This window comes from Amphibalanus amphitrite, unplaced genomic scaffold, assembly GCF_019059575.1.
Source record: "Amphibalanus amphitrite isolate SeventyFive unplaced genomic scaffold, NRLGWU_Aamphi_draft 000134F_arrow, whole genome shotgun sequence".
NCBI lineage: Eukaryota > Metazoa > Arthropoda > Thecostraca > Balanomorpha > Balanidae > Amphibalanus > Amphibalanus amphitrite.
The window spans coordinates 628,474-653,613 of record NW_024881629.1 but is presented as its reverse complement, the minus strand read 5'-3'; the positions used below and the strand labels follow the sequence as shown (position 1 = coordinate 653,613).

General features: G+C 53.7%; 2 protein-coding genes and 1 long non-coding RNA gene across 4 annotated transcripts; all 3 read right to left on the bottom strand.

The window, feature by feature from the left end:
* Positions 1 to 490: 490 nt before the first annotated feature.
* On the bottom strand, positions 491 to 12,044 carry LOC122382146 (dynein regulatory complex protein 1-like). Its single transcript, XM_043367101.1, has 11 exons — positions 11,598 to 12,044; positions 11,080 to 11,243; positions 10,602 to 10,853; positions 4,243 to 4,405; positions 3,784 to 3,948; positions 3,436 to 3,534; positions 3,205 to 3,309; positions 2,903 to 3,060; positions 2,367 to 2,577; positions 1,863 to 2,179; positions 491 to 1,617 (listed from the first exon to the last, which is right to left on the bottom strand). The coding sequence occupies exons 2-11, from the start codon at positions 11,232 to 11,234 to the stop codon at positions 1,011 to 1,013; spliced, it is 2,232 nt and encodes a 743-aa protein (XP_043223036.1). The 5' UTR covers positions 11,235 to 11,243; positions 11,598 to 12,044; the 3' UTR covers positions 491 to 1,010.
* A 150-nt stretch (positions 12,045 to 12,194) lies between these two features.
* On the bottom strand, positions 12,195 to 21,600 carry LOC122382147. Of its 2 annotated transcripts, none has more exons than XM_043367103.1 (7): positions 21,549 to 21,600; positions 18,062 to 18,842; positions 15,617 to 15,820; positions 14,942 to 15,100; positions 14,485 to 14,668; positions 13,912 to 14,085; positions 12,195 to 13,659 (listed from the first exon to the last, which is right to left on the bottom strand). In XM_043367103.1, exons 2-7 carry the CDS (start codon positions 18,481 to 18,483, stop codon positions 13,555 to 13,557), a joined length of 1,248 nt encoding a protein of 415 aa, XP_043223038.1. In that variant the 5' UTR covers positions 18,484 to 18,842; positions 21,549 to 21,600; the 3' UTR covers positions 12,195 to 13,554. The 2 variants fall into 2 exon arrangements, with proteins under 2 accessions (XP_043223038.1, XP_043223037.1); XM_043367102.1 differs by lacking the exon at positions 21,549 to 21,600 and adding an exon at positions 21,189 to 21,371.
* A 1,672-nt stretch (positions 21,601 to 23,272) lies between these two features.
* LOC122382143 lies at positions 23,273 to 24,544 on the bottom strand. The gene is made up of 2 exons (XR_006256632.1): positions 24,343 to 24,544; positions 23,273 to 23,681 (listed from the first exon to the last, which is right to left on the bottom strand). It is a non-coding gene; the product is annotated as an uncharacterized LOC122382143 (long non-coding RNA).
* Positions 24,545 to 25,140: the final 596 nt, after the last annotated feature.

The following is a 25,140-nucleotide window of genomic DNA, read 5'->3' as shown; positions in this document are numbered from 1 at the left end:
GCCATTACACTTCCACTGCCAGTGGCAGGACGTACCAGTTGTCTCTCCCGCTGGGACACTTTCTGCCTAACGGTACGGGCCAAACAGGGACTGAGCTGCTGCAACGCACCATTCCATTCCAGTGGTCAAATTCAACTTGTTCACAAACACGGCATGCATCGAATCGATACAGACATCGACCTTTCGCAGCTCAAGCTACGTCCTACACGTGATTTCATGTCAAATTTGTTTTATTTCAAATTTAACTCGGTAATCTAGTGACCTCGCCCCCTCCCACAATCACAAAGACATATGGCTACGGCTAGGGCCTTGCATATGGCTTGCTTTTTGCGTATGCATGATGAACTTCGTTTGCATTCGAGGTTTTAAATGATGCGTCGACCTCTAAGGTCATTTTGCGCACTATAGGCGCCTATAGGCGTCCGTCAGTCCGTGCATCGAGTTCCGATTCATTCACACAGCGTATAACCGTTTTGACTAAAGACAAATACGACATCATCAGGTTTTATTCGTCAAATGGCGTGCTGAGCTCAACATTGGAACATTTACTTAGCAGGGCTAGAAAACTATAATTTGTGTAAGCACTTTCATCACAAATCAACTTACTTATACAAAATAATAAATAGACGGTAACTGTGCTGAATGCGCAGACCCCCTCGCAAGGAACTATTGTACCAATATAAAACTATTAATTATAGCATAAATTCTCCTAAAAAATAAATTCGATAAAAGTACCTCTTAATTAAGTGTAGCCATGTGAACGTTGCGTTACCGTTAGCAACTAACGTTGTTCCCAATTCGTCGCTAATATCACTTGATTTCACTCAACTAGAGGCTCGTGTAAATAAATACGGCTCTTAAAATGAATAGCTTATGAAAGAAATAAAGATCAATATCGATGCCAATGATCCACATTTGGTCATTAGTACTCGGTCATCCACCCTCAGCGTTGCACATCCAGCTCAGTCCGTACCAGTTTCCAGCCGCTGGCCGTCAGGGAGACTGCACCGTCAGCCGCTGCCGCCCTGCGCCCGGCTGAGGTGCGAGTGCAGCAGCGTGCGCAGCTCGGCGTTCTGCTGGCCCAGCTCCATGACCTGCAGCCGCAGCTGCTGGCGCTCCTGCAGCACCGTGTTGTAGCGCTGCAGGCCGCCGGCCAGCGCGCGCCACAGCCGCCGCTGGCTCTCCGGCTGCACGTGCAGGAAGCGCTGCCAGAAGTCGGCGTCGGTAGGCGGCGGCGGCAGGCGCGCCCAGCGGCCGGCCGCCGAGGCAGAGTTCTCGGCGGCCGCCGCCACGCTGCCGGACGCGGCGCCGGCGCGCTGCCGCTGGCCCTGCAGAAAGTCGGCCAGCGCGTGCAGCACGCCGTCCGGGGAGACGAGCAGCCGGTCGGCGGGCGGCGTGCTGTCACCGGAGGAGGGCGGCCGGTCGTCCCCGAGCAGGTCGGACAGCGAGCCGACGGCGCCGCTCTCGCGACTGGGAGCGCTGCGGACCGAGGGCGCGGCGCTGCCCGACCGAGAGGCCACCGCCAGCGCCGGCGACGAGTAGGCGTGGGCGGGCACCGGGGGCGGCGAGCCCGGCACGGCCGGCAGCTCCTCGCGGCTGGCCACCGGCGTGGCGTACCTAGGCGGGGCACCGACTGAGGTCAGTTCAACGAACAGGCGAGATGCAAAAGCGCCATAGCGTGGTGAAGCTTTACCAAATCTGCTGGGTAACATTATAATGACAAATGCACAAAAGTGGTGGGTGCGTATTCGGAAAAGAAATAAGCCACCCTTTTGTCAGACACCATCAATGTTACTTTTGAAAAACCGATGAACCACACCGACACCTACACAGTTTATATACCACCTTTGCCTCCTCCGCACCTCACGAAGTACTTGCAGAGCTGGTCGAGGTCGATCTGCGTGCGGACACCGAGCGCTGCCAGAACGGCATCCAGCCGCAGCAGAGTTGCGTCCTCGGCATCAATACCGGCCAGCAGACGGTGTAGCCGCCGCTCCACCAGGAAGCCCGACTCGTCACCGAGCAGCAGCAGCAGGCGGCGCAGCAGCGGCGGGCCCGGCGCCAGCACAGCAGACAGCGGCGGACCGTCGCCGCCGCCGGACGAGGACGGCCGGTCCGAGTCGGAGCCGGGCCCGGCCAGCGCCTCGCGCACCACCTCCATCGCCGAATCGGCCTTCATCTGCCGGGACGGAGCGGGATGGGATGGTCAGGTGAGCAGTGGTCAAGGATGGTTTCACATGGTTCACGAGAAAATCACGACATGGAGCGGTCAAATGGACAAAAAGGTCCGTCTTAAAACAGAAAAGAGCGATGCGTAAGGTGCTCAACGACAGGTAACTAGAGGGAATATCAGGCATCGTACATACCTCGGGTGGCGCCAGGTGGTCCAGGGCGGGCGGGGTGAACGGCAGACCCAGCTGCTGCTCGTGGATGACCTTGTCGGCGCGGATGACCTTGTCCAGCTGTCGGCGGCAGTTCTCGTGCGTCATCTGGAAGATCTGGTGCAGCTGGCGGCTGTGCACGGCGATAAAGTGCTGGTTCCGCTCACCCACGTCCACCAGCATGTCAGTCAGGCGTCTGACGGACAGAGACGGGTACATCAAAGGCACTGCAGAACAGCCAACATCCAACAACTGGCTACAGAATACAGATTGTCATCTGGGTAGTGATCAGACCAGCCCGCTGATAGTGGTCAGTTACCGCCGCATACTTCCCAGTATCCTGGTCCCTGTCCCGATACTAATTGATGAACCTGATTACCGTCAGCCTTTGCTGAGCCGCGTTTCTACCCATTGCCGAGCTCGGTTCCAACGTGATGTTGGCATGATTCAGCTGCTGGGCCTGGTTCCTATTTGGGCTGCTCAGCCCGGTTCCTATTTGGGCTGCTCAGCCGGGTTCCCACCTGATGTCGGTAGTCAGCTGCTGCAGCTCCACCCGCTGACTGCGCTCCTGCTCCGCCAGCTTCTGCCGCAACCCGTTGTACACGTCCTGCAGCTTGTTCAGCTTCCTCTTCTGCTGCGACTTGGTGATAGTTGACTCCTCGTCGCGACGGCGGAGCACCTGCAACCGTCAGGGATCACATTCTGTCACATCAATGTTTCACTGACTATGGTAGGCCGGGGCAATCCGCCACACTCGAGTTCCCCCAAGCCGCCGTCCGCTGCCGCCCAGCCCTGTGCTCTCGCCTCAGGTGTCCGATCTCACCTGGTAATTGTAGTCGAGTTTCTCGGTGTTGAGCAGACAGGCGGCCTTGAGCTGCTCCAGCTGCTGCTGCAGCAGCTCCACGTCCTTCTCCAGAGTGCTGCGCATCTGCGGCGTGACCGGGAGCTGGTCAGGCTTACGAACAGAGTGTCGGTAATATTGAGGCATGAAAACGAGGCGGTGAAGAGATCTGGGTAATTACGGCGGTGAGACACCAGTACTTTCACCACTAACCTGTCGGTACTCGTCGGCGTCCTCGCAGTACACAGCGTGCATCTCCTGATCGTGGTCCTCGGTCATCTGGATGTAGCTGGCCAGCCGCTTCTCCTCCAGCTGTGGGGAGGCAAACACGAGCGAATGGTCATAGGAGAGGTGTGTAGAAAGTACACCTGTGAGAGAAAATGTGATCCACTGCTCAAATCTCATTATATTTATCTCATTTGCGTCTCATTAAAAAAGTATTGCTTTTTCGTGATAGTAAAGCCACCAGTCGTGTTACATAGCGATGTCTCCGGCCATCTCATTGGACTCCACTGGACCCATTGGATTCCATTAGCGTGACGGCTCCGCCTGTCAACTCACGGCGACGATCTCGTCCAGTTTCTCCTGCCAGCCCTCCTGGTGGTGGCCGCGCGTCTCGTCCAGGTCCTGTTTCATGGCGCCGTAGATGTCCTCCAGTTCCCGGGAGTAGGCGTTCCGCAGGATCACCAGCTGGTCCTTCATCCGCTGGATCAGCACCGTCGTGTCCTGAGGGACGGAGGAGTGGTGGTTAGTATCCATGGCGGGCACACGCCGACACGATCTAGGTTCAATGTTTGCGAGCAACTGGTTGTTGCTGAATCTTTATCCATTCTGACCTCTTTGCATTATCAACCTATTCAATGCAGAACTTTAACCAGCACTGCCATAAAGACGCCCTCTGGCCCATAGTAACGCCCTGGAACCACCTTCTACACAGCCCAGATACGCTCTGGGTACCCCTAGTAACGCCCTTTGGTCCTCAAAGTCGCCCTGGGTACGCCTCTGAAGCGCTATACTCACCTGCCCGTGAGTCGTCACCTCCAGGTTGTACTCGTCATCCATACAGCGCAGCTCGGCCTCCAGACTGCGCACCACCTGGTCCTTTTGGGCCAGCAGCTGGTCACAGAGCGCCCGCTGACTGCACAGGTGGGCGTGCAGCCGACTCGGGGCGCGAGCGATGGCGCTGGGAAGGCGACCGAGGGAGTGAGATAGCGGTCGAGAGGGCAGTTGGAGTTTAAATGTGGTATTTTGGGGTAAAAGTCGATGTAATAATTCGGTCAGACCCATAGAACAGATAAGTTATGAAATGAGATAAAGTTGCAAGAGGGACAGAGAATATCCGTTGACGGATTAATTTATTAGCGGAACAAAAACATTATCCAACATAATTGTGCCGGTTTTCAGTAAAATGATGCCGATAGGAAGTAGGAACGACAGCTTACGATATATACTGCCGTGAAAAGGAAAAGAAGCGTAACTCGCTTTTGACGATTTTTCAGGAGAGCGATTTTTCTGTTTTACCTTGTATTATCGTCGGTTCTTAAATAATCAAAGAAAACTTGGTGTCAAACTGTTCGCAATACTGCACTGAACCTAACAGTGTTAATATTTTTTACGTGGCATATAAGATATTGCTAGAAAATGGTGTAAGGTGTTTTTGCTTTTCACTCCATGCTCAAATTGCAGCAAGGCATGTAGGGAAGAAAAGCGTAACTACATTCACTCCAGTCCGGCAACCGTATGTGCAGCGCGCGGCTCCATAGCGAAATGCAAAAGAAGCGTAACTACGTAGTTACGCTTCTTTTGCTTGCGAGATCTTATGGTATCGGCGAATATGCGGTGTTTCAAATACGCCAGGACGAAAACGTCTTTTCTCCATTTCGGATGCCTAGATGCCTTTCAAAATAGCTCACGACTTTTCATGCTAGGACTTCATGCTTCATGCTTAGCAATCGCGGCCGTCAGGTCGCCACCTTCGGTGCTGGCAGGTCAGACAGGCTGGACGGCCGTGGGGTCGCCTATACCGGTGCTAGCAGGCCGGACGGCCGTGGGGTCGCCTATACCGGTGCTAGCAGGCCGGACGGCCGTGAGGTCGCCCCTGTCGGTGCTGGCAAGTAGGGCAGGTCGAGCGGCCGCCTCCTTCGGTGCTGGCAGGTCGGGCAAGCTGGGCGGCCATATGGTCAGCTCTGCCGGTGCTGGCGGGTCGGGCGGCCGTGGGGTCGCCTCCGCCGGTGCTGCAAGGCCAAGTGGCCGTGGGGTCGTCTCCTTCGGTGCTGGCAGGTCAGGCTTCCTTGAGGTTGCCCCTGTCGGTGCTGGGAGGTCGGGCAGGCCGGGCGGCCACGTTGTCGGCTGTCGCCCATGTTGGTGCTGGGAGGTCGGGAAGCCTGGCGGCCTTTGGGTCGCCTCTTCTGGTGCTGGCAGGTCGGGCAGGTTGGGCGGCCGTGGGGTCGCCTCATTTCGTGCTGGCAGGCCGGGTGGCCACGTTTTCGCTTCTGTCAGTTCTGACAGTCCGAGCGGCCGCGGGGTTTCATCTGTCTGTGCTGGCAGGCCGGGCGGCCGTGGGGCCGTTGGGTCGCCTAAGCCGGTGCTGGCAGGCCGGGTAGCCTTGGGGTCGCTCCTGTCGGTGCTGGCAGGTCGGGCGGCCTTGGGGTCGCTCCTGTCGGTGCTGGCAGGTCGGGCGGCCTTGGGGTCGCCCCTGTTGGTGCTGGGAGGTCGGGCAAGCCTAGCGGCCTTTGGGTCGCCTCTTCTGGTGCTGGCAGGTCGGGCAAGCCGGGCGGCCGTGGGATCACCTCTGCCGATGCTGGCGGGTCGGGCGGCCGTGGGGTCGCCTCATTTCGTGCTGGCAGGCCGGGTGGCCACGTTTTCGCCTCTGTCAGTTCTGACAGTCCGCGCAGTCGCAGGGTTTCATCTGTCTGTGCTGGCAGGCCGAACAGGCCGGACGGCCTTGGGGTAGCCTCTGCCGTTGCTGGCAGGCCGGGCAGCCGTGGGGTCGCCTCTGCCGGTGCTGGCAGGTCGGGCAGGCCGGGCGGCCACGTTGTCGCCTCTGCCGGTGCTGGGAGGCCGGGCGGCCGTGGGGTTGCCTCTGCCGTTGCTGGCAGGCCGGGCAGGCCGGGCAGCCGTGGGGTCGCCTCTGCCGGTGCTGGCAGGTCGGGCAATTCGGGCGGCCGTGGGGTCGCCTCCGCCGGTGCTGCAAGGCCAAGTGGCCGTGGGGTCGCCTCCTTCGGTGCTGGCAGGTCAGGCTTCCTTGGGGTTGCCCCTGTAGGTGCTGGGAGGTCGGGAAGCCTGGCGGCCTTTGGGTCGCCTCTTCTGGTGCTGGCAGGTCGGGCAAGCCGGGCGGCCGTGGGGTCACCTCTGCCGATGTTGGCGGGTCAGCCGGCCGTGGGGTCGTCTTTGCCGGTGCTGGCAGGCCGGGAGGGCGTGGGCTCAACTCTGCCGGTGCTGGCAGGTCGGGCGGCCGTGGGGTCGCCTCATTTCGTGCTGGCAGGCCGGATGGCCACGTTTTCCCCTCTGTCAGTTCTGACAGTCCGAGCGGCCGCGGGGTTTCATCTGTCTGTGCTGGCAGGCCGGGCGGCCGTGGTGCCGTTGGGTCGCCTATGCCGGTGCTGGCAGGTCGGGCGGCCTTGGGGTCGCCCCTGTCGGTGCTGGCAGGTCAGGAGGCCTTGGGGTCTCGCCCCTGTCGGTGCTGGCAGGTCGGGCAAGCCGGGCGGCCGTATGGTCAGCTCTGCCGGTGCTGGCGGGTCGGGCGGCCGTCGGGTCGCCTCAACCGGTGCTGGCAGGCCGGGCAGGCCGGGTGGCCACGTTGTCGCCTCTGCCGGTGCTGGCAGGCCTGGCGGCCTTGGGGTAGCCTCTGCCGTTGCTGGCAGGCCGGGCAGCCGTAGGGTCGCCTCTGCCGGTGCTGGCAGGTCGGGCAAGCCGGGCGGCCGTGGGGTCACCTCTGTCGGTGCTGGCGGGTCGGGCAAGCCGGGCGGCCGTGGGGCCACCTCTGCCGGTGCTGCAAGGCCAAGTGGCCGTGGGGTCGCCTCCTTCGGTGCTGGCAGGTCGGGCGGCCTTGGGGTCGCCCCTGTCAGTTCTGGCAGTCCTGGTGGCCGCGGGATTTCATCTGTCGGTGCTGGCAGGCCGGACAGGCCGTGCGGCCGTGGGGTCGCCTCCTTCGGTGCTGGCAGGTCAGGCTACCTTGGGGTCGCCCCTGTCGGTGCTGGGAGGTCGGGCAGGCCGGGCGGCCACGTTGTCGGCTGTCGCCCCCGTTGGTGCTGGGAGGTCGGGAAGCCTGGCGGCCTTTGTATCGCCTCTTCTGGTGCTGGCAGGTCGGGCAAGCCGGGCGGCCGTGGGGTCACCTCTGCCGATGCTGGCGGGTCAGGCGGCCGTGGGGTCGTCTTTGCCGGTGCTGGCAGGCCGGGCGGGCGTGGGCTCAACTCTGCCGGTGCTGGCAGGCCGGGCGGGCGTGGGGCCGTTGGGTCGCCTATGCTGGTGCTGGCAGGTCGGGCGGCCTTGGGGTCGCCCCTGTCGATGCTGGCAGGTCAGGAGGCCTTGGGGTCTCGCCCCTGTCGGTGCTGGCAGGTCGGGCAAGCCGGGCGGCCGTGGGGTCACCTCTGCCGGTGCTGCAAGGCCCTGTGGCCAAGTGGTCGCCTCCTTCGGTGCTGGCAGGTCGGGCGGCCGTGGGGTCGCCCCTGTCGGGGCTGTCAGACCGGGCAAGCCGGGCGGCCATATGGTCAGCTCTGCCGGTGCTGGCTGGCCGGGCGGCCATGTGGGGTTGGGTCGCCTCTCTTAACCCGCGCCCTGCTGGGGGGGGGTGTTTGAACACCCCCCCTTGTGGTTTTTCGCGAATATCTCAAAAACGGCGGCGCGGAGCGCCGCCGTTTTTGGTACACCTTATTATACATCAATTCTACACATGTTGTGAAAATTTCAGACCAAGGTCATTCAAGGTCAGGTCACCAGGTCACTTGAAGTGACCTCACCTCATAAAAAGTTTCAATGTCTGTCATAGCTACACCGAGTGACCGATCGCTTTGAAACTTTCAGCGATTGCTAAGAGCAATAGCATGTACGAAATGTATATCTCAGAATTTTGATACCGATGACCTAAGGTCAGGTCAATTTTGCGACCTCCCCATTATAAGTCAATGGGAGAAAATTGAAATGCGCCTCTTTTGGACGAAAGACATTATAAACACTCCCAAGCACTGAATTACAAGTGGTTTAGACACACTGAACATGAAAATGGTGTCCGTGACCCCTGTTTATGCCCTGAGGTCATCTTAGGTCACGAATGGTATTTAACAGTTTTTCGCAAATAACTTTTGATAGAGGCATGCTAGAGCGATGAAAACGCCTTAGATGTGTTCAGCTCGACGATACGGATCGACTGATATGCAACATGACCCTTTCCGGTCAGGTCATGACCTTGACCTGAGGTGAAATTTTCAAGTTGACCTTTAAAGTCAAAGTTATAGTTCATTCGATGCGTCTTGACGAGAGGAACACGATGCCGGTAAAAGTAAGCTCGTACAAGGCTTGGGTCAAAAGTTATTGCAGAAAAACTGTTTCCGAAAAAATCGGCTATTTTTGCAGTTTTTGCCCCCTGCAGGCAAAACCGTTGACGTTAGGTCAAATCTGAGGGAGTTACTCAGAAAGGGCGTTAATAGGGCTATCGAATGCGCTTTTCCGCGGCGCTGTAGCTCTATCAGGGGCGGATCCAGAAAATCTCCAAGGGAGGGGCCATTAGAAACCAGGAGGCCCCCATATGTTGGAGGCCCCATCTTCCCACTTGTTGGGCCCCCCCCCCCAAAAAAAAACTGCGTCTATTGAGCTTATCTAGCTGTTCAGGCAACATCTCAACATGAATAGCCACTTTATTTTCAGGAGGCCCCCTTTTCAGCTTTTTAACTTTTTATTTTATTTTTGAAAAAAATCGGCCAAGGGGGGGGGCCATGGCCCCCATGGCCCCCCCCCCCTTGTATCCGCGCCTGAGCTCTATTGGTTCCCGAGTTATGCGTTGGCTTCTTGGAAATTGTTGACATTCGACCTGGAAATCGGCGAAATTTTGCCTTCAATGACCTCTGGTGACCTGACCTTTGACCTGACCAAAAAATTGACCGAAGTGATTTCCTCATTATTTTTTACGCTCTTTCGAACGCCGCCTTCCGCGTATCGCTACGTGGCCCAGGAGCCGAGTTAGAAGGGGGGGTGTTCAAACACCCCCCCCAGCAGGGCGTGGAAATCCAGGACCCCCAGCCGGGCGCGGGTTAATGCTGGGATGTCGAAATGCAGATCCCGCCCCTGATTGTCCTATTTCACCAGAACTCGCTCGACTCTACTCCTGATTTCACATTTTCCTTTAGCTGCACGTGGACTTTTGTTCCGTATTTTTTGTTATCGTTTCAGTTCTAAACCTCTTCAGAGACCAATGCTGCTCCTAAGCCGCAATTTGCACACGCTTCTGATAGAGTTCACAGCGAGCATGCACCACAATAAATAAAGTAAACTATTTGATATCGCTCGCGTGGCCTTGGTCCAGGGTATGGCATGGCACCCCATACCTATACCTAATATTTCAAGTTGGTGGTTTTGAACTTTGGTTGCTTTTATCTTACAGTTTTCCTCCATTCAAACGCCCGGATACCTACTAGAAGATATTGGTGAAACATAGAAAGGCGGCAAACGCTAGCAAGAAGGGCTGAATATATTTTTAATGCAAATTTTCCTGGCAAAATTAAACTTCTACCAAGTGTTATGCACTCACCTGAAAGGCAAAAAAGCGCAAGTGCGTAAAAGTCAGCGCGGTGATAAGCAAGAAAAGCGCAACTACTTAGTTGCGCTTTTCTTGCCTATCACATCGTCCTGACCGCTGCAGATACGCTTTTTTTAATAGCTGCGTTTGTAGTTACGCTTTTTTTGCTTGCGGTCAGGGAGGATGAAAAACATTTACGCTTTTCTCGAAAAAGAAAATTTGATATAACTCGAAAAATTATACGAATTTCGAAAAACGGTTTTGCAGAAAGATGGAGATTGCTATTCTCTATCTAATGGTATCAAAATCTCAAAATCGAAAAAATGCGAGTTACGCTTTTCTTGGTTGTCACGGCAGTATAGCTTACAGGCTGCATGGAACAGCTGTTTGTACTTTGTGTCACATGAATATGATGTGTATTGTGTAACTGTGTTAGACACCTTGTATTGTATCATGCCAATATGCTTTGTCCCTATATGATGGGATGTTAAATAAATTGATTGATTGATTGATTGATAACAGTTAAATGGATGTAGGTCCCCCCACCCACACTCCACACTGGGGACCTCCGCGAAGTCCGCTGAGGCACAGTACTCTGCAGTCTGCGGACCGCCCAATGTCATCTTTCCGCGGGTGTTCAGACTCCCACCTGTCCCAGAGCTCGGAGATGTCGTTGAAGCGCTGCTCGCTGAGCTCATCGTCCTCCTTAAGCCGCTCCTGGCGCTGTTTGAGACTGAGCTCCGTGTTGGCGCGGTGGTCGGCCTCGCGGCCCTGGAAGGCCACCGGCACGTTGGTCACCATCTCCAGGCCGTCGTCCTCGAGCTTCTCCAGCTTCTGACCGCTCTCTGCCAGCTGCCGCTCCACCAGCGGCACCTCGACAGGGGCCGAGCCAAGGCCCAGTCTGTGAGGGGTGGGGGGTGGCAGGTCAGAGGTCGCAGAGGCGACAGAAGACGGGGTCATAGCGTCTTAAAAACAGAGCCGACATGCAGTCCGCCCGGCTGCTTATAAACTCATCCCAGTCCATCCATCCAGCTAGCATTGACTGACCATTCATAATCGTACGCATTTAGTCACAAACACCTCGCTTTACACGCTCGCCTACCGAGCTCCGCCCTGCTCCTACTCACTGTGCCAGCTGCTCCTGGCGCCGCACGCTCTCCTTGAAGCGCTGGATGCGCAGCCGGCGCGCGTTGATGCGCACGGTGGTGTCCTCCGACTCCAGGTCGGCCGCCATGCTGTTCTTGAAGGCCTCCTCGTCCATCTTATTCCCGCGGTCAGCCATCTCGGTAAACTGCCAGCGGCCGATGACGTCAGGGGTGGAGTGGACAGGAGCAAGGGGGCTTCATATTTTGGGATCAGGGTCAAACTGGGAGGGGTGACTGGGAGGGGAGGGTCACGACATTAACCGGTGTTGAAGCACAGACAATCGAATAAGAGTCGTTAACAGCCCAGATTAGGACCACGGGAGGCTCTCGGTCGTATCACCAGCGGCATTTCAAGCGAAATGCACTTTGTGGGAGCTATTGCGAAGCACTGTTCCAATACGTTGGTTAGGTTTACAATATGCGAGACAAGTAGGTTATCTATATCAATCGCTCCAGAAATAAAACAAGGTAGCCCCACCTGAGGTAAAGTTCACACTCACCTAAGTTCGTAAAATATTCGTGATGCAGCAGATCGTTCGGAGGGCTGACTGCTCCTCAGATATCGTTTTGTTCAAGGGTTTCGTTGATAATCTTCGATGTCTGTCGTTTAAATCAGTTCACAGTCGCTCGCTACTTTGATAACTCAGCTCATATTTGAGGTCGTCTCGTACGTTACATTCGCTCTCAGTTTCGGTCGTACAGGTTCAAAAGCGTAGCATACTACTCGCATTGATAACACAGGCGAGGTGTTGTCATGGTAACCAGAGGGGGCGCTCCGGCAACCTGTTGCTTCCCCACCTGCCGGCGGCGAAACTGTACCCCTCACAACAGCAAAAATATCGATCGCCGTGCGCAAGAAGCGTGCAGTGGGGTTCAGGGCACCTACCGTTATCAGAAACTGGTGAAATCGCTCGTTCGACGTTCAAGCACGTCACATCACCGCCTAACGGACAGATGTCTGTGTTTCGGCTTACCCGCCGACCTCATCACCTAGAATACCATGTTTACGATCAAATGTTGGCCTCCATAAATGCGAAAAACCCAGTACCTACTCATGTCACGCTAAATTGTTCTATGCAGCAGCATCAAACATGATGTAAAACAGCCGTTATTTTATTGAAAACGACTAGCAACTTTCCATTCGCTGATCAATAATCACGTCTTCGCCTAGACGCGAGATACGCCGTCTCAAAACAAAATTGAAACAAATTCCATCTCGAAGGACACTGAGGGCACAACCCTGGAGTCCCGGCAGCCGGCGCCCGCCGTCCATTTACCTACCACTCGCTCTTTGGCCAGCTCACAGCGAAACCACACGTGAGTCACCGTCTCACCTACCGCTCACAAAACTCACCGCTCTCACCACTGTGAGAGGCATCACACTGCCGCCAGCGGCCACAGCCCCGAGCCACACGGGAATCACCTGCCTGAACCACGCTAGAATCACTGTCCCTTGCCGAGTCACAGACTGGCTACACAAGCCGGGGACCTCGCTCTCTCCCCGCGACTGGAGCCGCCGAGGCTGTCCACACAATCCAAGGACCACACTCTCACCAAAACACGGTCACGGACACGATCCCGTTGTGATGCACACACTGTGCTGGTATTGTGACTGTGCCGCCACCCGAGGCTCCAGGGAAGCTGTGGACGGGTGGAACCCTGCCGTCGGAGCCCGATTCACGGTAAGAGTTACGTGTGAGTCACGGTATACGCGTTATGGAGGACTGAGACTGAGACGAGCCACCCCACGGGCGGAGGTAGGCGTTGAGCTGGCGCCGACGAGTACGGCGGGGAGGGGACCTCCGAAAACAGAGGTCGGTTGGCTGGCCGGACGGAGAGATCTGTACTGGAGTGGCTTGTACTGTATCCACGCAGCTATTGTCGCGTTTGTAGAGGAAAGACTGAGCTCCGGAGCGGTTCACCAACTATCTACTCGGCATCTGTCCCATGGCAAGGCCGTGACGAAACATACTGCATCCATCTCAACCAAATTAAACCTTATCACAACTTGCGGCTGTCGGCATAGCCAACACACACCTTCCCAGAACCCACCTAACTCGGGAAAAATAGATCGAGTGAAAGTATCCTAAAGCGGCAAAGCCAGGTAAAGGCAAAGGCTAGCCTGATGGCAGTCAAAAACAGGTAGCCATGCTAATGCAGTCGGTGAACCTCAGAGGACCTTAAATCTGACCGCGTAACAAGCAAGCAAAACTAACAGCAACTACATAAATAGACAGGAAATGAGTATTCTAAAAACAAAAATAGTGAACGCTTATCTGTCAAACGTTCTGCAACTACAGAGGAAACCGGCAAGGCTCTGCCCCAATGCCCGTCAATAAATACCCACTCGCACGTCATTATTCTTAGCCCGATATCATCTACTCATCTACGACCGCGGCGGGACGTGAGAGGCTGCTCCTCGGTTCCCATCGTGGCACGGTGTCGCGGCGGACCGGTCTAATTCTTCCTAATGTAGACGATAGCGGCCACACAGACCAGTCCCGCGGCGGCTATTTTGAGTCCCAGGTAGAGGTACTCGGCCGACTGGCGCAGCACGACACCCTGGGGATGAGACACAAACACCGGTCAAGTGAGGTATACGTCCAGTGGAGGTCGATACAGCACGGTGATCGGTTAACAGTAAGAGTAGCACAATTAGCCCATCATTCCACAAACACGATCGATCAGCGTTCACTTGCTATCGCTGAACGACGTTCACCCGTCAAAAGCTCACCCACCAGGGCCAGTCAGTCAGGCGCTCACGCCACCATGACTCACTATCTCACCCTCCCTCCCGAATCAGTCTTCACTCACCCATCCGCCGGCCTCCTGTACCAGCGTGCAGACCCGCTCCACGATATAGCGCAGGCTCCACTCGATCAAACGGCGCAGGTGGGCCCAGGCGTGCCGGCGGATTGTGCTCACCACGCAGTCCGAGAGGAAGAAGAACAGCACCAGGATTCGCTCCTGGGTGACGCCCGCCTCTCCCTGGCGAAACGACAGACGGGATATGAGCTGACGGAAATGGACAGAGGCCGGACGGGGCAGACGATGGGCTGGCAGTCCAACATTACAGCACAGAAACACCGAAAACGGCGAAAGCACAAAGGCACTACCCGCTATCTACTATTCTTCGCGGTGGAGTCCAAAAGTTGTGCTTACTGTTGTGTTAACAGCCGTCAGTCTTTAGCCCCACTGGCCCCGTACCGTACGGTGATACCGTGTTCGTGTGTGATACCGGGACGGTATCACATACCAACAAAATGACCGCTTGTTGTTGCTATACGTCATCACAAAGTCGAGCCCGTAAAGATGTAATATTTACAATAAAAAATCCATCCAGAGTCACATGCTTAGCACCCTCAGCCCGAACTCGCCGGGCCGTACCGAGAACAGTTCTTCGAGCAGCTGTCGGAAGCGGTCCCACGAGATGGCCGTCAGGTCGGTCTGCTGCGCCTTACAGCGCAGCTCGCGACGCTGGTGGGAGGTGGCGAACGCGTCGGCCAGCGCGCGCAGCTCGGTGCCCGTCTGCGCCCACACCGGGTTACTGAGGCCCGGCAGCGACATGATCCTGAAACGGACCGGGAGAAGTCGTCAGAAAAACGCCTCTTACCAGGGCTCGCAGTGGAACGCGAGTGTGTTAAGAAATATAAGACCAGAATCCAACGAGGCCTATAACTTCCCAGTCACACACAGAACAGAGACAGTACGGTATTGATACGCAAATGGCAGGCCCATTTTAATTTCAGCTACATAAAAAAGCAAGTGTGCATATCCATACAACCCAGCCTTTAAGCTTAGAATCGTTTGCACTTTTGTGCTGCGTTCCCGGCCCATTACGCACCTGTTGATGGTATCGTCGTTCTGCGCCTCCAGCGCCAGCTCCGCCTCGGGGATGCCCTCCTCGACGATGCGGTCGTGGACGAACTCGAGGAAGAGCTCGCGACCCTCGTCGTTGGTCTGGTCCGGCGTGGGCGTCGGCTGTACCAGCGGGAACGGCGACCTGGCCGGCGGGGGACCGTCAGATGGCGGCCGGCAGACACATCTCCGCGCCAGAGGCAAGCTGGCACTCAGGAGCGGCGCTTGCGATATTCCTATCGTGCTTAGGACACTAGCTATGGTCTTCTAAACCTCGCACTTGTTCAGGATCACATTGACCAGCCTCAACAGCTTTGAAGCAACTCATCAAAACTGCTTTGTTGTTCCGGATTACAACGGCCATAATCTAACAATCTTACATAAGTATTATATCCCGTAAGTGTCATGGTCCTGACCCCAATGATCTGTGACCTGGTGGTAGTGTCAGGTCAAGTCAGGTCACCGGTCCGTCGGATCGGGTCCATCACTGGCCCGAGCAGCCGTCCGGCGCCGCTGGTCGGCTCCTAGTTCAAGAGGTCAGGTCAGGTCGGGTCCGTCACCCACCTGAGCAGTCGTCCGGCGCCGCTGGTCGGCTCCTGGTCCGGGTGGTTGGGTCAGGTTGGGTCAGGCAGGGTCAGGTCAGGTCGGGTCCGTCACCCACCTGAGCAGTCGTCCGGCGCCGCTGGTCGGCTCCTGGTCCGAGTGGCGGCGCTGCTGCTGCAGCTCGTCGGGCGCCGGCAGCCGGTCCCATATACTGTCCCGGCGCTCCATCGGACCCCGCCGAGCGCCGCCGCCGCCGCCAGCCGCCGCCAGCTCCGGCTCACAGTCGCCCACGGCCCGCTGAGCCAGCAGCGTGGAGCCGGCCCTGCACGGAGGAGACTGGTCAGCTGTGCGGCCGGGTCGACAGAGGGGCAGCGAGGGTGAAGTGTGGGGTAGAAGGTCATCATATGCATTATACCGTCGGCGCGACAAAAAAAAATGTCGCAAGAAGAATTTCCCGACGACTTCCAGCGACTTTCCTAAGGAACATATCCTATAGTCTTCATAGGAGTTAGAACTTAGGTGCTCTTACACAAGCGTAGGTCAAGGGAAGAGGATATAAAATTATGGTGTGTCTATAATGGCGTCACCCTAATAACCAGTATAACGCCTTTTGGGGCGACTAACGGAGCGAGCGAGAGGGTGAGCCTTGCACGTGCGAAATTTCGAGGGGGTACCTCCAACTGACTTGTGCACGGCACCCTACTAACCGGTCTCTAGCGATGTGCCAAATTTGATCACAATCGGCCCAGCCGTTCTCGAGATCTGAAACTGGCACCCTGCACGTGCGCACGTGCAAAATGGGTCCCATCTGGCTTTTGCACGGCACCCTACTAACTGGTCCCTAACTGTGTACCAAATTTGAGCGCCATCGGTCCGGCCGTTCTCGAGATCTGGAAACGACCCCTGCACATGCGCACGTGCAGCAGCACCCCAACTCTGGCACATGGATATGCATTGCCTAGTGGGTGCCTACCTACATGCCAACTTTTAGCGCAGTCGGCCAAGAAGTTACCGAGATATTGCAACTATTACAAAACTGACACCTCTTCGTTTTGCACGTGGCACGTGCATAAGGGGTCACCCACATGCATCGGGAATAGTCCAATCACTACTGTACTACTGTTATCTGTGGTCCAATACTTGGTAGAAGGAATGAAGCTACCCTACAAAAATTACCGCGTGTAAATCGGTCAAGTGGTTGCTGAGATATAAGCCTCGCAAAAGCGTCCGCACGGCCGGCCGGCCGCTCATACTCAGAATTCAGAAATTTCCGTTAATCTAAGGAAAGGCTACGCTCGCTTCGCTCGCTCCGTAAAAAAGGACGGTATGGGCAATAGACATGCATGCTGAAGGTACCAGCTCAGTCGACGCCACGCATTACTACACCACGCCCCAAACTCCACTACGCAAAGGTAATCTGCAATCAAACTAATGCATTTCATCCACGCAACCAAAACATTCCGTTAGTTATAAACGCACTTGGGAACTAGAGATAGGCCGGCCTACGCAAGCCCCGCCACATCCTGTTAGTGCTCCAACAAAACAGGACCTCTCCCGGTCCGCAATCAGTGCTGAGTATCAGTCACACCCATCTATGGTGAACGATTGGCGAGTGGGTATTAACGATCGGTCTGAGCCCTATTCTGCACAAAAGATCAGCTAACCTAACCTAACTGAACAACTTTAGCTATAAAACTTAATGACCACAGTCCACAAGTCGATGACGAAAAATATGAAGTAGGTAACTGCCTTGTCCCCGGAAATCTGCCGCGGTCAATACGATCAGCACCCCTACCGGCTAGAGCTTATTCTCGTAGCGCACAGAAAGGGTAACGTCCACTGCATCCGCCCCGAATAATGCATGTGCCACTTGTGCCTCATTTACGACACAGCCCGTGAGGTATTGATTACCATGCTAGCAACGCGTCGAGGGATCGCTTAGCATATATGTAGCCGGGAGAGGAAATCAGTCCATTTCTAAATCTATACCGGAGGAGAACCCGAGATTCGAGGGCGCACAAAGAAATGACTGGATGAGCTAGCTATCGCTGTCCCAGGGCCAGATGATATACAGGACCAAAGAAACCGCATTAGGAAGTGTCAGGACATTCGAAACACAGATAGCTGCAGGCTGCAGCCAGCAGCTGAAATGACCCACTGCAAATGGAAAGGAAAACTTATCTGTTACTGCTAATGTTTATTTCATACTACCGTTTTGCAAACATGTCTGATAAATCAGTTTGTTGAGATGAACAGACATAACATTAACTTGGCAGTGCACCGATAGAGCATCTCTAATCGTCTAATCGATAGAGTATCTCTAGTCAACTCCTCACCATTCATACCTAAATGAGAAACACTGCACGTGATGAGCAATGGGCATCACATTTCTCTAGTCATTCGTTCCGCGTCTTAGTGACGATCATTACCGCCCTCTGAGACACGCCTTCTTTACATTAGATTAAATACCTAGATGTGATTCACTCAACATTCCCATTATGGGTGCTGACCTGCTGGCTATCTAGGGAGATACGTCAGGGTGACGTGTAGCTGCGGTACTCACCCTGCGCCGCCGGTGCCCGGGATGAACACCCTCAGGTCGGAGGGCGAGCCGCGCCGCTGGGCCAGCGATCCCACCGGCCAGCCGTCGCCGCGCTCCCGTGGCCTCACGGACGGCGTGTCGTCGGCCTCCACCACCACGGGAACCTCGCGGGCCGACAGCCGGAACGGGTTCGTCTCCGGAAAGTCCGGGTACGGACTTACCGCCTTCTCCTGCGGCTCCGGCGGCATCATCATCTCCAGCTTCGTCTCCAGCTCCACGATGGCCATGCGGTCCGGCTCGTCGGTCTCGGCGGCCGGCGGGTCCGCCTTGGCGCCGTCGCCGGCCGCCCCGTCCTGACTGTTGTCGGCGGCCGCGTGGGACATCGCCGAGCTCTGCACCGCCGAGTCCTGGAAGCCTTTGGCGTTACGCCCCGTCTCCGGCATGGCTCTCGGGGGAGCTAGGACCCGGCCGGCGAGACACGATTCCGCCGACACACCGTCAGCGGTGCCCAGCAGACGCTCCGACCGCGCACAGTTCGACACACGCGGCACACCACAGCACGTGCAATGGGTATCGCGCAGCGTCAGTGTCCCACTACACTAGCCTTGGCCGATTCTGCCGGCCGGCTGCCGGCCACGCCACACGACTACGGAAACTCCCTGCAGCGGGGCGGGGCGGGGCGGGGCGGGCAACCCTCCGACCGCCAGGTGCCGACTGGCTCACTCTGCGCGCGCGACACTCGATCCGCTGGTGACGTCACGATGAGTCAGCGCCGAGACGGCCGACCGCGGGTGGTCGCAATCTGAAACCGAGCCGAGCCGTCCGTCAAGACCCGCCGATCATACCCACCGCCACTGACACGCTCCGGTAGCAAAGCACAAAGTGAAGTACCTAATAGCGAGATAACGCACGACTGGTGCGAAGGATGGCTGGCCGGTAAGTGTTACAGATAAGTCCTACGAGGATGGGAAAGCTTGGAGATACACCGGGCCCGGAAACATGCAAACCACAGATATTGATGCCTAACAGAGCTCTCTGATAGCTTGGATAATTACAGTCATTCCTGACAAAAACATTCAGTCTTCTAATACCCCACGGAGGAGGGGGATGGGCCGATTCGTCCCCGCCGTTTGTCATATTAACGGAGATCGGCGAAAAAGAGCGTCACAGACTACAGAGCGTCCTGATAGTTGACCTTGAGGGTCAGGTTGAGTCCGCTCAAAACAGTAAGTTGGCCCACGGTCGTGTTGCATATCATTCGACTTGGCAGTTAATTCTGTGCTTACTGCTGCCATACCTGTATCAATAACTCAATTTAATCAGCATTATTGACTCGATTAGCTGCTCCGGTCACGAATTCAGTGCTCCAGAGTTACGAGAAGGACGCATGGTCCACTAGGCCATATCGAGGACAAATACAAGATTCCAGGACCAAAACAGTCAAGATTGGTTCTAAAATCTCATCTAACAGCTAGAGGAAGAACCAGGAAGGAAAAGGGGAGCTAGGAGAGATGCCAAAAAGCAGAGGTGGGCATCGCTACCGGAATTTGGAAACCGCTATCACTACCTTCCGCAACCTGAGGTACCAAAGCGCAATCGCAACTCCGCAACTCCACCTCTATAAGGTACCCATGTTTTATCAGTTTTGGTCCTGAAAAGCAGTGCTATGTCTGATAGGCCTGGCAGTACCTTTTGAAGGTCAACAGAGGTCAGCAAAGTGAAAATAATCTCGGTTTTCCCGGATTTCGACAATTTTCAGCTTCAGACGCTCTAACGCAAGAACCAGAAGAGCTAGAGCGGCACGGAAAAATAAACGACTGCCCATTTACAGCACTGTCTGGACTGGAGTACAACGTCAGATTTGACCTCAGGTCAACGGTTTGGCCTCCAATCCAAGGGTCAAGAATTGCCAAAATAGCCAATATTTACGAAACTAGTTTTTTCGGCCACAGGTCTAACATCGGACATAATAACTCGCCAATAACTTTATCACCATAGCATTTCTCTCATCAAGGCGCGTCGTTTTGAGGTCATCAATAATATAAAAGATGGTCTCGAAAGGTCAAATTGAATATTTGACCTGAGGTCAAGGTCACGACCTGGTCCATAAAGGTTATGTTGCATATCAATTGATAACTCTTAACGAGATAAACACAATAACCTCAACTAGTGGAGCCTGTATCTCGCTTCAATCGTTAGCTCGGTGGTGGCCCTGGTTGCGCTTTAGAATTTTTCGTTTCTGCATCTCGCAACTCCGCAACTTTTTTGGGCTCGATAGCCGATCTGTAACTCCGCTACCAAGAGGGTAATCCGCAAGTTGCGGAGTTGCGGACATAGTTGCGCAATGCCCAGCTCTCCCAAAAACCATAGCAAATGAGAAAGTACAGAGAGAAAGAAGGCATATAAAGCAGACAGATTTTACATTGGTTAACAGACATAACAGCATGATATAAATATTATCTCAGACATATCAATCTGAATCAGCCACCTGTTAGGCATGAGTGCTCACCAAGTATTGACTGGTTCATCTGACCAAAATTTAGAAAAAAAATAAATAGGGGATATTGAGGCTGGATCCTGGAGGCTCTTTCCAGAAAAAAAACAAACACCAAGGTCTGGGAAAGTAACAACACAGTAGAAGAGCCAGACCAATTGCTTTCACTGAGTGCAATTACTTTTCTAAGAGCAGTGGAGCAGACTGATAAGTAGGTACTTGACAGCATAGTCAACATGGCTTAGAAAACATTAAGAAGCCATGAACATCATGAATCGACAGTTACAGAAACTCTTGGGAACATTATTGGCCAAACAGAGGACCATCTGTAAATAACATAAGATAATTGAACCTATGAACTTCCAACAATTAACCCAAACTAAGATATTTACTACCAAGAAAATGCTGAAAAGGCATAAAAAACAAAAACATTTAACCTCTTTGTTAATAATGGAAGCCATTGTTGCATTTAGCATCATTTGATCAATGAATCAGCTCTATTGTAACTAGCAATGGGGCATGCCCCTGTTAGCAATTCTGATTTTATTAATGTTCTTTTGGGACCTGTCTACTTGTCCTACAGAATGGTTCTGCTCCCTCTGCTAATTGTGGTATGAACTCCACTCCACTCCACACCTACTACTAGGTACCTACTTCACACTGTCATTCCCAACAGTGCTACCAGGAGTTAAGTATGCTCTTGCCACGGTTGCAGAAATTAGGAGGTTAAGAAGGAGGCATCCTGAAAGTAAGGCAAAGAGTAGGTATCACCCAATCAACTAATAGTCGTGCTTGCATAACATTTTTGAGAGGCTCCAGCTCATTTATTTTGCTATAATTCTGATGCAGTGATCTTTGTATATTTAGAGGGGATTATTTTATAAAACGTACAGCACCACTGGCATCTTTCGCAACATACTGGGCGGAGCTATAAGCTTGCAACAAAACCTATGTAAACGCAGCTAATGAAAACTGATAACAAATAGGTACACAAGAAAAATTAAGAATATGTACAATTAAACAGCATGAGAGCACGTCAATTTGGAACCCTGAGCTCTGTTCGCCCGCTGCTGTCAAAACAGCTTCCCCAACAGCCCACTAGGTGGCTACTGTGTTGAAGAGATAGGACTGTGCTGTTGACCAATGAGAGGCCGAGAAACGCACGCAGGCTGCTGACGTAGGCTGCCGTGCGCTTACTATGGGCAACCACAAAAGTGAGATATTTCTTCTTTTGATGGGGCTACAAAGTGATCTAAAACGCAGACAAAAAAGTTACCGACACTACAAAACCACTGCCACCATCCATACGCTGGCTGATGGACGAGATTGTTGCCTAGCAACGGAGACCACGTGAATTTGTCCAATAGGAGCTCGAGTCGCGCCAGCAGTGTGTGACGTAGGCTGCTGTTATTACCGCAGAGTTCGTGCGGTCGCTGTGGGCCAACCGCAGCGAAGGCGCGGCCGATTTGGGCGCGCCCCGCGCCGCTGTCACGCGTGCGCCAAACAAGCTGAGCAATGTCCCTTTTGATTGTCGCTTAGCAGCGGAGACCACGGTCACGACGTACTTTTGGCGTACATTTGTCTGCAGCCCCATCCGTTAGCTGCGTAGGTTTCATGAAAGTAATCTTGGGTTTCATGGCTCGACGCTAGTGACCTCTATATTGAACTTCATCAACGCGCTAGCGACATCTCGCAGGAGCCAAAAGGACTTGGCATTATGCAGTGAATCATTCAAACTTTGCAAATCATTGGCAACTTTGCCGAGAACATAGGCGGCGGAATGGGGAGGGCACCGGGGCACCGTGCCCCCTTTGATTTGGACATTTTTACATTAGCCCTATGGGCGTTGCATGGAAAGAATTTAGAATGGGACCAAAAGTCGGCAGTGCCCCCCCCCCCCCCTTAATTGAAGGTGTTCCGCCGCTACTGGCCGAGAACGCCGATGTTCCTTTCGCACCGGGCGTCGGTTCATCACAGGTGTTGGTAGGGCTCGAATGGCACAGTCAAATAGCACAGCCATTCTCCCTTAATAAGCACTACCCCCTAGCCCTCGCCACCGAGAAGAGGGGGTTCGGGTGTCGCCCTCGACGTTTTTTTTTAAGGTAATTGCTCGGAAGGCGCTGGTATAGAGATGAAAGCTGGCGCACTTGAACATTAAAGACGGATCTTCACACCGACCACATTATTAGGTCAGGTCAGGTTACTGACTTGGGACGTCGTAAGTGAACCTCTGCACGGCCCTAAAATGTCGCAATTTAGTCCGAAATGGCGAGGGGCGGGGAGGGCAGAGTCCATCTACCCTCCCCCTAAACAGCATCTGATGAAGAAAACCGATAGGTTCGGCGAGAATTAAAAATGCCCTAATTATTGCCGAGTCTAGGCAGTACCATGCCCACGATCACGACACCCATCTGTTCATATGCCCATCGGTGAATAGCGCGTGTCAGCCTGTGTCCGGCTGTTATTGCCTGCGGTTACAGGTGCGTCATCAACGTAACAAAGAAGTACGACGCTTGTGATATCTATCCTGAAGCACCATGAAATGTGACATCCGTAAAATGTACAGTAGAATAGTTAGTCATTGCCCATGTAGAACACATTTATGGTGAGTGGTGACATTTATTTCCAGATAACAAATTTAACGAGAAGGATAAGGCTATGGCCACTGGCCAGTAGCCTTATCCGCATGGCCACATGCGAACAAAACATCGTCACACAACGAATCAATGCCAAAAATCAAAGGCTGTTTACAAATATCTACAAATAAATCACGCCTCACATGTGTTAAATTGTTATATAACGAGCTGTGCGATGTGCAGTATCAGTGCCAGCAGTGTGGCCAGTGAAGCATCAGGTTCACTGGCCACACTGCAGCGCTCGTCTGCGACGAGCGCCAGGCCTCCTGCTGGCAGGCCAGCGAGACGGGTTCCGAACCTCAGGGACCACAGCCCGGGTCGTCGAAACCATCAGGCAGGGCGAGGATGGAAGATGAGCGAGCATATCGGCGCGATAGGCTTCAGTCAATTGCTGAGTGGGACCGAGGGCGTCCGTCCGTTGAAGACAGGTGGTCGACGGACTGCAAACAGCGTGCGGCGGTCTTCTCAAGGCTGTCCGATGGGCCGCTGGCCCTAAGCAGCGATAAATCACCTGCCAAGAAAACAAGGGATCAGAAAATTAACTCCCTCCTTTTAAGTCCAAAATGCTTATTGCTCAAGCACCTCAGGGTCAGATCCTCAGAGGAAGCAGTAATAGAGGCCTTCAGCAACCTCACCAAGCTATTCAGAGTGATAACAGGATGATGCTTCAGGTCTGAAGACTTTACCGGACAGCTGGCGGAAGGCATTTTCCAGCAAATGGTCAAAGACCTGCAGTAAATGTTCTCATGAGCATGTGCCATATTTTTGTTTGGATTGATGAGAACTGTTTATTTATCATTCCATATGCAAACCAGTCCGTGCAAGGTTCTGAACAACTTTTTATGATTTCATCATTAGAAATCAACTTGAATATTAAAAATTGTGGCACATAAGTAGGCTTTCAAGCTTCACGGTCCGGGATACACATCACCAACAATCACCACATGTACGAGTGCTATGAATTCAGTGCCTTCTTGGGAATATTTTCCTATATTTAAGATAAAATTACATGGATAGGTATGCCAAGATAAAACACAAGGCAATAACAATAATTTGAAGGAAGAAACAGCAAAAGTATCACCACACAGTACCTACTTATAATAAATAATCATGTGAACATAAATTGGGAAATAAAATGACAATATTGAGTGGCCAAGTATTTTAATCCTTACAAACTTCAGGGGACAGCAAATCTAATGAAGCAAAATATTGCATTTTAGCACACATATTCTGACACAATCAAACACTAAATTGAAATGCTCATCTATGAAGTAGGTATTCCAAAACAAAAACAAAAACAAAAACGCAGGTAAAATCGTTTACAAATAGAAAATGAACGTTCTATGCCTGTCGCCTATGGCTGAACAAATAAACAGCATATAAAATTAAATAACACTAAAAATAAATTTTCAAAACCGAATATAATCACCCTATGTGAAACAATAAACACACAAAACAGTGCGGAGAGCATTTGTTGATGTGCGCCACCAATGTCAGTACAGCATCATATATGTCTCTTTCACGTAGCACGTAGCTTGCAGTGATGACGTCATGTCCCGTGACGTAAATCGACCGCCGACGTCATAAGTCTGCTGATAAATAAACGGGGTGCGAACAGAGCTCTGAAGATCGAGATGACAAAAAAAGGTACGGTCGTCAAGTTAGATGTAAGTGAATCCTAATCTATAATCTAAGATTCGGAATCAGGTGAGCCCCTACGATTTGGACCAAACTTGGTCAGTGGATAGTACGTAACGTCCTGATTACGATGCACCCAAAATCTAAGCTCGGCCCGCCATATTTACGAAGTTACGGATGTTTGAATTTCAAGGTCATTCGGGAGAGCCCCTACGATTTCCGTCAAAATTTGTGTACGGACACTCTAGATGCTCCTCATTACGAATATCACAAAATTCAAGCTCGGCCCGCCATATTTACGAAGTTACGGAGGTTTGAATTTCAAGGTCATT

Bases quoted from the DNA above. Each gene is read 5' to 3' on its own strand.
- LOC122382147 (XM_043367103.1), bottom strand. From the start codon at position 18,483: ATGCCGGAGACGGGGCGTAACGCCAAAGGCTTCCAGGACTCGGCGGTG. The intron at 14,669-14,941 runs GTGCGTAATGGG...GGTCCGTTTCAG, and splicing joins AACGACGATACCATCAACAG to GATCATGTCGCTGCCGGGCC. The intron at 14,086-14,484 runs GTACGGCCCGGC...TCGTTTCGCCAG, and splicing joins TGCTCGAAGAACTGTTCTCG to GGAGAGGCGGGCGTCACCCA.
- LOC122382146 (XM_043367101.1), bottom strand. From the start codon at position 11,234: ATGGCTGACCGCGGGAATAAGATGGACGAGGAGGCCTTCAAGAACAGC. The intron at 3,310-3,435 runs GTTAGTGGTGAA...GTCACGCCGCAG, and splicing joins ACGCCGACGAGTACCGACAG to ATGCGCAGCACTCTGGAGAA. The intron at 3,061-3,204 runs GTGAGATCGGAC...TGACGGTTGCAG, and splicing joins AACTCGACTACAATTACCAG to GTGCTCCGCCGTCGCGACGA.